This window comes from Euwallacea similis, chromosome 26, assembly GCF_039881205.1.
Source record: "Euwallacea similis isolate ESF13 chromosome 26, ESF131.1, whole genome shotgun sequence".
NCBI lineage: Eukaryota > Metazoa > Arthropoda > Insecta > Coleoptera > Curculionidae > Euwallacea > Euwallacea similis.
The window spans coordinates 2,443,597-2,454,684 of NC_089634.1; the positions used below are offsets into that span (position 1 = coordinate 2,443,597).

At 31.8% G+C, this 11,088-nt stretch overlaps 2 protein-coding genes across 4 annotated transcripts; one reads left to right on the top strand and one right to left on the bottom strand.

Annotated features, from left to right (window-relative positions):
• The first annotated feature begins 4,156 nt into the window (after positions 1-4,156).
• On the top strand, positions 4,157-6,373 carry LOC136417126 (uncharacterized). Its single transcript, XM_066402660.1, has 5 exons — positions 4,157-4,262; positions 5,754-5,822; positions 5,871-5,994; positions 6,049-6,196; positions 6,249-6,373. The coding sequence occupies exons 1-4, from the start codon at positions 4,192-4,194 to the stop codon at positions 6,151-6,153; spliced, it is 369 nt and encodes a 122-aa protein (XP_066258757.1). The 5' UTR covers positions 4,157-4,191; the 3' UTR covers positions 6,154-6,196; positions 6,249-6,373.
• Positions 6,374-7,201: 828 nt separating this feature from the next.
• Positions 7,202-10,770, bottom strand: LOC136417002 (ankyrin repeat, SAM and basic leucine zipper domain-containing protein 1-like). 3 transcript variants are annotated; one of them, XM_066402478.1, is made up of 10 exons: positions 10,634-10,770; positions 9,798-9,907; positions 9,417-9,555; positions 9,204-9,326; positions 8,982-9,140; positions 8,816-8,886; positions 8,379-8,620; positions 7,742-7,987; positions 7,467-7,674; positions 7,202-7,403 (listed from the first exon to the last, which is right to left on the bottom strand). In XM_066402478.1, the coding sequence occupies exons 2-10, from the start codon at positions 9,876-9,878 to the stop codon at positions 7,254-7,256; spliced, it is 1,419 nt and encodes a 472-aa protein (XP_066258575.1). In that variant the 5' UTR covers positions 9,879-9,907; positions 10,634-10,770; the 3' UTR covers positions 7,202-7,253. The 3 variants fall into 3 exon arrangements, with proteins under 3 accessions (XP_066258575.1, XP_066258574.1, XP_066258576.1); XM_066402477.1 differs by having other exon boundaries at positions 10,528-10,673; XM_066402479.1 differs by having other exon boundaries at positions 10,630-10,647.
• Positions 10,771-11,088: the final 318 nt, after the last annotated feature.

Sequence of the window (11,088 nt, forward strand, 5' to 3'; positions counted from 1 at the left end):
CTTATCAATAAACATTTATTGGGATCTCTAAAACTGAAATCAACTAGGCTAGTCTTTGCTCAATTTAACAACATTATCTGAGATGCAGTAGAAATGCTCAATCCTACACACCGATGCATCTACACTTTCTCCAGGACAATTGAAATCATGAACAATCAGGCCACTGCAACATTATCAGCATACAAAGAAATACACGAATTGATTGAAGTATCAAGATAAAGGTTATTGGTAAAAATAATAAAGAGCAAAGGACCTAGCAACCATTATGTCCTAAAAGGACTTTTCGAGTTCTACTAGATAGAAATTCTTCACCCAATGAAGTGTAGGCCACGAATACCATAAACAATCAACTTATCCAATAATAGTCCATGATCAACCAGTTCAAATGCTTTCCTTAGGTCAAAATACTACTTCTACAGCCAAACTGACTTGGACTGAAAAAGCTTATGCCTTTCAGATTTGTAATTAATCGTTTATAAAGTGCCCTTTAAAAAACTTTTGCGAAAACCAAAAGTAAAGCTGTTCCTCTATGATTCAAAATCATCTTGCCTATTATCACTTTTATTAATTAGAATAATAATTGTGTTTGCAGGTAAATGCACCTTCCATAAAGATTAAATTAATTAAATGAAGTAGAGGTTCTGCAATGTAATCCATAATATGTTTTAAAAGAGAGCATGTTATCTCGGCGGAGTTTTTCTTAGAAACTTCCTAAATTATTTTCCTTCTTAATAGTTGAACATTTTAAGGGGCTGGTTGTTAGTTTGCAAGTTTTTAGTGGAATCTAAAAAGGTTTCGTTAAATGCTTGTGCTACATCATGTAAATTGTAAATATTTTCCTTACTCTTCATTTATATTTTCAAAATAGTCAGGCAGTTTGTTCATTTTTTTCGATTTGTTTCACTCTATCATCTGCCAAGCGATTCTTGACATATTTTTGGAAGTTGCGAAGAGACATTGTTGTGTTCCTTTTTTAAATCTTTATAATGTTAGTACAGGATTAGATGTACATATCTTTATATTGTTTACATAAAGCTCTTAACGAACCAAAATGTCAGGCTTTCGAATTTTCATCTATAGCAAAAACATTTGTACACATTAGCTACTTTCAATGTATCGCAATCCCTTAAAGAAATAAATTTCCTATATTTGAAACCTAAAAAGCTAAAAATAAGCTTTCAGGGTTATGGACGAGAGGATGCTGTTAAATTTATTGAGGTCTTACATTTGGATAATAAAAAAGTACCGTAATTTCCTAGAGAATGGTAAGTTTGTTCTTGTTACTAATGCAAAATCCTTGCTTGGGCTAATTTCGAATCTTTGCTCGTGACATCAAAGATTCGAAATCAGAGCTCGCGCGTTGATTATTACTTTTAGAGAATTTTAGTGTGATGCACTGTGAAGGAAGAGACAACGAATTTGCTGATTTTTTTTAAATAAAAGTACTCAGCTAATGAAATTTTTCATGTAAAACTGGTAAATTCCAAAAAAAAACATTTCATATTGTCTGGGCAGACTTGCTTATCCTGTGGTACACAGTCCTGATCAGTGACCGGTAAATTGCACATTGCAGTACTTGATATTGTAATGTTGCTGCTGAGTAAACTTATCGAAATCTTATTAAAAATCTGTTATAAGAAAAATTGTAGTTGTTTACACAACTACTACATCACTCAAATTACATATTTTTGTCTACTATGACCATTCGGGACACTAATTAATTCATAAGATAATAAGAAACAATGTAATATTGTTATTTTTTGCATGTCAGTAGCCAAATCTTCATAAAATAAAAAGCAAATGCATTTGATACTGGTAAGTTCAAATAAATCCGTGATTGCGGTTGAATGTGACTGGGTGACAAATGTAAGATGTTACGATGACTATATTTTCAAGCAATATTATTTGCTCAAGAACATAAATCCTCAGTAAATTAGGTATTGTTACAATATTCGTTGATACTTTTGAGACTCAGCTTTTGACGTCGCCTCGTCCGCAAAAAACTCATATTGTAATAAGCCACCTACTGGACATGTGGCACGTATAATGTTTCTTAGCGGACGGCGGCCGCAAAGGGTCCTTAACAGATGCCGGCCTTTCGTTAAAGTTCGCAAATTCAACTTTTCAGAACCTAGGGATGTGTCATAGTATTAAATAGTATTTAATTATAGGTCGGAAAGAAATCAAGTCTATTGGGAAACTCTCTTTTCCAGAAGGACACTCGATGCTTTTGTTTTGTCGTTCACTAAGTCACTAACAGACACAAGAAGATATTATCTGGATTGAAGATCTAGTCTGAAAAACCCTAACAAATTCAGTTTTAAAATTTCTGATATCTCACCCTGATAACAGCATCCAATCATAAACAGAAAATGCTATGCCATCATCTGCTGACGAACATAGAAAGACCAACGACTTCAATCGAACGACCTGCAGAGAGCGCTGCAGATTATCATGATTTTGTCGGTGATGCAATAGATGGCGTGACACATGACAGGAAAATCGAATATTTATATTTATATCATGTGGTCATAGGGCATGGGCTTATACAGGGTTCCTCATTAGTTCGTCGAAGCACGAAATCTCAGTAAATATGAGTTTTAAAAGGAAATGTTTTTTTATCAAAGTTTTTGGTCATTAAGAGGTGCGTATTTTAAAATTATTTTCAAATGCACAGGATCCGTTATAAAAGTGTCGTAGGATCAAATTATGTTTTTTAAATGGAATCGTACAATTTTTTTCCCCCATTCGGATTTATCGTCAAATTTTAAGGTCAATTTATGTTCAAGGCCTTAGGTCAAAAATTTACCGTTTCCGAGTTATTTAGGAAAATCTAAAAATTTTGCTAGTTGCAAAGTCTCACGGAAATAGGTATTGTAGCCTAACTGTCGCGAATTTCGGAGTCGGTCTTGTTAGACTTCAAGAGATCCTAATAAGCTACATTTTAACGCGTTTTTATTAAAAAAAAGTTTTTCATAGCCCTTAAATAGACCTCCGAATTCATATGAATTCAAACTCAATAACTTGCTTGTTTCAAATAGAATACCCCAGTTTTTTCGACGGCATAGTGTCCAGAATTTAAAAATCTACAACTTTTGTTAACATTACCCTATCCCTAAACACAGTTGTTTTTAAGTTCCCGAAAAGTACCCCTTTTTGGCTTCTAAATGTTTTAAAAATTCATTGCTGACGTCACCATAGGCAAATGTTACGCGATGTCCGGTGACGTCCAGTGGTATTTTGACATTTTTCATGATTATCGATAGCTGTATTATTATTGTATTTTCGAAATCGCACATTAATTCTAATGTATTTTTTGTTGATATTATTTTTTTAATTAATAAGTGAATAGGTCTTTTCTGGCAAGACTGCAACCGTGTTGTGATCGAAATGGAGGACAATTTACGATCTTGTAAATACCTCAATTACATAAATATGAAATCATTTTCCGTAGTTTTACGCATTTTTGGATTTTAAACACAATACCGTCGAAAAAATTGGGGCATTCCATTTGAAATAAGTAAGTTATTAAAGTTTGAAGTCATGCAACCTAGGAGACCTATTTCGAAAGTTATGGAAATGTTTTTTTTTTTATTAAAACATGTAGCTTATTAGGTCCTCTTATATGTATAATAAGGCCGATTTCAAAATTCGCAGCAGTTAGGGTACAGCACCGATTTCTGTGAAACCTTGCAACTATAAAAATTTTTGGATTTTTCTGAATAACTCGAAAACGGTAAATTTTTGACATAAGACCTTATACTTAAATTTATCTTAAAATTTGGCGACAGATCGAAAATGCAAAAAAATTGGGGAGTTCCATTAATTTTTTTTTTCGCTTTTACTACACTTTTATGACAGACCTTGTAAATTTTAAAATAATTTTAAAATACGCATCTCTTAATGATCAAAAATTTTGTACGAAACATTTCTTTCTAAACACATATTTACTGAGATATCGGATTTTGACACACTAATGAGCAATCCTGTACAAATATTATAGTTATTTTGCCATTGGTTTATCTTTTGTTCACAAACCAGCAATTTTTGTGCGTATCACTGTGAGTTAGCATATTACCTCATATTTGAAGAATCACAAATGACATAGCAGTTTTAAATATTCAAATAAATATTTTTTCATTGTGTGATGATATCTCGAGACTTTGAGATTAATTCAAGTAGAAAATCAACATGCAATCGAACTTACATAACTATTTGACCGTATTGGAATCAACTCCTTCAGCATACTGTCACGTAAAAAGGTACGGAAATGCAAGTAATAGAGAATTATCCAGGTATACAGAATGCCCATGTTTCGAGCCCCACAATTGGGATATCGGTTAATTATTATAAGATATTATTAGATATTATTAAGAGACACGAAGTCAGTTAAATTAAGTCAAAGTTGCTCGATTTAATATGATAAGAATAAGTTTTTTTTTCTGTCTTTTTCTTAATTCCAATCTTTCTAAACCATTTCACACCATATTAGCAAGAGAAAATGGTTCTAATCACCTAAACCGCTAACATTTTCTCTAAAACTTAAAATACTTTGCTTCTAATAGTAAAATTGTTATTTCACAAACAAGTCTGTTAATAACGGCGACTAATAACCGAGATTGTTTAACATTTGAACGTGGCAAAGGTGTTAAATTGAATTTATTAATAGTTTATTAATGCATGTGTTAGTTGCAAAATTTTTCCATCGACTATGTTTGCACTATAAATTTAAAAATTACTCTACTTACCTCAAACAGTATTTCAACGTGAGGCCGACCTTGCTTCAGCCAAGTTGATGTCGGAAAGCAACGTGGGCGCGACTATGTGCCGACTTTCTTTTGTACCTAAAAGGGGAATTCAATTTTTATTGAGAACCAACGTCGAACTCTAAGTTCTAATCATTTTACCTTTGTCGCATTGTCTCAACTTCTTGACTATAATAAAAGTGATGACTGAATATCTTTGTAGCGACTCTATGGTGGATTTTCTCTGTGATGTTTGTTGTCCGTTTAATGATCCCGTCAAATTTTGCAAAATTTAGTACTATATTTTTGTCAATCAAACAAAAACCTTGTATTAAAAGTGTTGTACTTTTTACAACCAGGTGTAAAAAATAATACTTTTCATAACTAGTTTTGAAAAGCAATATTTTCCATAACTAGTTGCGTGAAAATGTTCTATAAGTTCTGGCTAAATATGAAAAAACACCTAAATTTTTAAAACTTAAACACTATAATTAAGTTGCGAAACATTTACGGGCACACGTTTATATGAACTTTTTTGCTTAAAATCATGTATACATGTCAATAGATTTTTCAAGAATCAAAGATATTTAATCTTGATAGGTCCCTTACAGTCTCTTGTTACATCGCTGATATTTTTACCTCACCTATACATCCTAGGAATATGCACTAGATATGATTATTAATGAATAAAGCAAGAAATACAAAAAAAAATAAATAAACTCCTCTTTTAATGAATGTTTGCAACTAAAGGTAAGAAAAACTCTGAGTCAATAGAGTAATATTCTTATATACCTGACAAATGTATTTGACAAAAATGATATTTGGAGTATGCCAATGAGTACTTAATGCAATTATCTGAGGTAATAAGTACGACAATCTTTACGTGGTTGCATTGATTATCTCAAAGATAATCATCATAAATATTATGAAGTTCTTTTTGGTTTATTTCGCCACTCTGGTTTTGATATGTAGATCTGCGATATCTAAACCTAATCCTCTTGTTTCGAGGCTGAAGACTTGTCACGAGGATTTGCAGAAATTTATTGACGCCTTAAACAAATTTTTCGAAAATGAGGAGTAAGTAGATCATTTTTTCTTTCTTGGATTTATATCAAAATCTTTTAGCACCAGCACCATCAACTCTTTGGATATCATTAAGGACTTTATAGATGATCTTTTGGAAAATGTGAAGATACGTAAGGCTGAGGTTGAGCTAGATCTCGAGAAATTAAGACACGAAACTATTGACGTAATTTTATTGGCTATTTGAAATTGTCCTGCCGTTCAATATTATTGATTTTAGTTAGGAACGGATGGAGAACATGGCAGTCTTGAGTTGACTGATGAACAATTTCAAGACCTAACAGCAACTCTTCTTGATGAAAACGTAACAGTGAGGTTGAAATGAGGACAAAATTCTAGTAGGGCCTTTAAGTTAAAAAAAATTAGTAGTAAGTACTACAAACTATCAGATAACCACAATTCATTTTCTACTTGTTTTAGTCTAAATTTACTTTCACTGGAGAGGTAGACACAAATACAGTTGAAAGGAAGCATCGAAGGGAAAATTTAAGACGTTCACATTGATGTATCGTTGACCTATAGGATTGAAAATTAATTTAAAATAGAAGAATTAGAATTTCAAGAAGAACTGAAAGTGAGTTCATCCGGGAATCCGAGAAATAAACTTAATTCAAATTTTGTGTATTGTAAAATACATTCTCTAACAGGTTAATAAACACACATACATTGTTTATTATTTACCTAGGGGTTAATCAGCCACAATATCGTTATAATCCCCATTGTTGTTTAATTTACAGTTGTTATGGAAATAAATATCAAATGAAACAATACTGTGGAGCAATTCATTGAAGTTTTGTAGATGATCGAAATACTGTAACTAGCGGACTATTTTCTGTGGTTTCTTTAAAATTTTAAGAAAAACGAGATGTCAGTTAATTTTTTATTAAAAAAAAATTAATTTAATAAAGTTTAATAAAAATATAAATTTGGAAAAAGTTCTTGATATTATGGTGAATCAGAATAGCTATCAAATTTGCAGTTGTTCAACAATTTCTTAATATCTAGATGGTAATAAGCTTATTTTACAGATTAGGTATTGGAACTAACATTATGCAGCTTGTTTTGTATCATTAAAACATTACTTTTCTGCCAATTGAAACTTTCTTGACGTAATGGATTTCTGGTTGTTACACACTTGTCTCTGTCTTAAACTAAAATTTTAAATAGTCCATGTTTATGGGTTGCTAGAAAATGGTATCAGCCACCTCAAAAAGTCGACTTTAACTCGAATTTAATTGAAAAACATCAATTCTTGAAATTGGGAAATAAAATAACTTCGCTATAAATGGCAACGGGTGAAAACGAACTAAGAACATTCTAAACGTTTGTCACTTCTAGCCATTAACGATCTCTTTATAAAAAAATAAAGAACATTATCTACTTGCTGTGATTGCTTTTATTATTCAAAATACAAAACAACAATGTTCAACTCTTCAACTTACAAATTAATAGAACCCACACTACACCCAAGCTAAAACCAAGGCACAGTTTCTTTAAGGCGAAATTCTTTTTGATATTGACATCTCTAATTGAATCTTTTTTTATTAGGTCTACAGGAACTACTGATTTATCACACTAAAATACAATTTTACACCTATAATTGCTGGTTGTTTCATATAAAATAAGAACCTGGTTTACCTGCTGCAGCCGATCTCGCAGCTTTTTAATCACAGGTTTCATTTGATGAATTTTAAATTTGATTTCAGTAACAGAACTTTCCATAATTTTTTGGTCTTCACTACTCAGCTTGTCTTTGCTTAAATGTTTCATTAAATATTTCAGACAAGTCTCCATTGAGATAATTTGTTTTATGGCTGATAATACTTGGGTAGCAATATCCACATTACTAAAATAATATGTAATATTTATTATTTCAAATTTACGTATAAAATGAGAATAATTTGTGACAGTACCTGTATGATTTACTTTTTAGACGGATGTGCAGAGACTTAGGAAGATAAGGTTGTTTGTGAAATCGATGCAATCCAGATAGGATCCTATTCCTTTGGTAGGGCATGAGAACACCTAGATTTTTTAAATCGTATTCGTCAGACGATAGGAACTGGTCTAAAGTTAGTTTTTTATCCAAAAAGAGGGGTATAAGGTGGCTGCACTTTACGGAGAATAAAAAGTTACATAAGTCCTCGAAAAATATTGGCCTAAAATCATAAAACTTGCGAATTTTTTCTGAAATAAAAAACCCGTAATTTTTCGGAAAAAGAAAAAAAGATATACAGAAGTCATGTACCTTTTTCCAAAAATTTAGAGGGCAGGTGTAATTTATCAAATACTTGAATTAAGATTTCCAGTCCCGGGATTTCGACACTTTAATGAAATTAGGACACAGCAAAGGTCTTGGAAACCTTATTTTTACTAAGTACTATAAGTTCCCATCTGACTTGTAATTGTTTAAATTACTTCAAAATTTCCGTTAAATGTTCACATTTTCATAATCAGCAAATAAAGTGCATGTAATATTTCAATATCAAATCAACTGGAAACCAAACACCACAGATGGAAACGTGGCAGTCATTATTCGAAAATACGCACTTTTCGCCTTGTTTTAATCCTGTAAAGTTCTTCTCAAAATTTAAATGGCATCGACTTAATATCTCCTCTACCAAATCAGTTTCTTTCTTTGGAAATATATTAACGATATCATCTAGACAATTATCCTTGGCTATGTCTAACGCAGTGTTACCTCGGACGTCCAACAAATTATAAGAAAATCCATTGTCATAGAGAAATTTTACTACTTCTGATTGATTGTTGCTTACTGCCCATGTTAACGCCTAAAATTTGCATGGTGAAAAATACATCAACCAGGAGAGGAAATACTTCAATTTTCATACGATTTATTAGATTTCAATTTCTAACAACAACCTTCATTCAAATAGGATACGAGTTCAATTATTCAATTATTGAATAATGCTTTAGATATCTTAAAATTAAAAACATTTAAAGCCAAGACTGAAATAAGTACTTACATTCCAACGTTGGTTATCAACAGCTTCTTTATTAGCTTTAGGTAACAGGTACTCTACCACCAGCAAATTGCCTAAATAAGAATAATATAATATAAAAAAAAACATACTAAACTGAACAAATTTTAAAAATATACGTAATTTCTTAAGTAAAGCTCCGTTCTATTACCATTGCTGGCAGCATACATCAACGCATCCATCTTCTTCCTATTGACCACCGTTACAACTGCTCCCTTTTCAACTAATAATTTCACAACTTCTAACGAGTTTTTATTAGGAGCTGTGTAACTTGGGCAAGTGCATGCCATCATTAAAGGAGTTATACCATCTGTGGATTCAAAGGATTCAACATATTATAAATCCAAATGTAACTGATGAAATTTGTGCAAACCCCTGTCCTGGTGTACGTTCGCGCCGTTCTCAAGAAGCAATTTAGTGATTAGTGGATTACCTAACGAGACTGATAACATGATGGCGGTCCAATTTTCCCGTATAACCATGTGGAGGTCAATACCTATCGGAGAAGTATCCAAACCAACGATTAAAAAAATATCCTTTACTTTTTTAATCTTTCAAAAACCTCTCCTCATTTTGTCTTATTTACCTTTCGATATTAACTCTTTAACATTCTCGATGTCACCAGCAGTTATAGCATTAAGAAAACTGATCTTCTCATTCTCTTTTTCCAGTTGATTTGAGATTGTGGTGTCATTAATACAAGCATGATTTTGGCTATATTTGATCTGTAACAAAAGTAAGATAAAATGACAGTTTGTGAGAAGGCCTTATTTATTTGATTGCCAGACTGAACATGATTAAATTCAAGTGACAACAGATTCAAAAATACAGTAAATTTAACATATTATTTCAAAACAGACACTGGTGTCTGCCATTGCTTTGTGGCAAAACTTTTATCAGATCTTTTGCAGATATAAAAGACAGCTTGGCACACACCTTTATATTTACACCTTAATGAACAACTTACTTTCATCTTAAAATTCATATAATCTTCATCATCAGCAAGAAGGCTATCTTCACTATCTGACCAATCGGGACCATGTGCCATCTTGATGGTAGATTTTGAAAAGGGCTAAACTGAAATTTTAAATGTTTATTTGAAGATGCAACTTGCTTGGGTATTTACTACATAGTGAAAAATTTCAATTCAATCATCACATTATAAAATCAGAAACTATGTAGATAGATAAATAGGAATAAACATGAATAAAAATGATCAATATGGCATTAGTTTAAGAAAAATTGAGACAGTTAACATGGGTAGGGTTCTCCTTTACATATTACAATATTTTTATTTGTCAAATTTTCTCCACAAAATTCAACATAATATCAAGTTTTCTAATGCTACTAAAAATAACCCTAAAATTAAGAAGACCTTTAGGATGACGAAAAAATGTTTGCTTATATATACTTATTTGAATTGAGTGTAGAAAAAAGTAATATATATATTTCGTGCATGTTAATATTTCTGTAATATGTACTGAAACCTTTTAGTTTCTTGATTATCAGATTAAATTGTGTTGCTTATAAGATGTAAGAAGTTAGCCTGTGTACTGTGAGGTTTTATGCACTTGCTGAGTTTGCACTGATAGATGTTCAGCACGGGAGTTTACAATAAAATTTGAAGTGAATAACTCAATTATGAAAAGTTGATATATCACATGTTGTGCTTCACATTATGAGCTTGTGGCACGAACTTGTTTGTGATAAGTAAGTGGTAAGTGCCACTGCATAGATAGGGGAAAATAAATCCCTTACTACTTTTTGTAATATTAACTGTAAAGTTAACGTTATATTACTTACCTCTTTCAGAAGCTAAATATTTGTTAAACACTGTAAAAACACTATCTAAATTGTATTACGAGATATCTTTTTTTAGAAAATAAAGGATGGAACTTTTAGGCTACTTTAACATATTTAACTGCCCATTCTGTGTTGTCCCCAAGTCCAGTTTCAATAAATTCAAATAATTTTTCTTCTGTGTTTGGATGGCCTCTCGTCGCTGTAGCAACGTTCAGCCACGTAAACATTTTTTATTAAATATGGCGGACTAGGGTCAATCCGGCTTTGGTCTCTGCTCGCCGAACGCTCAATTTTGAAGATCTGGTTAAAAAGCTCTCTAGAGCGTTTTAGACATATTGGTGAGTTGTATGCTTATAAAGCATCTTTTGATCTTTTTTATATGGACATTTATATTGTTTTAAATTTTCGTTTTGAGGATGAATTCCGTTCCATGAATCAATCTACAACGTCCTGAA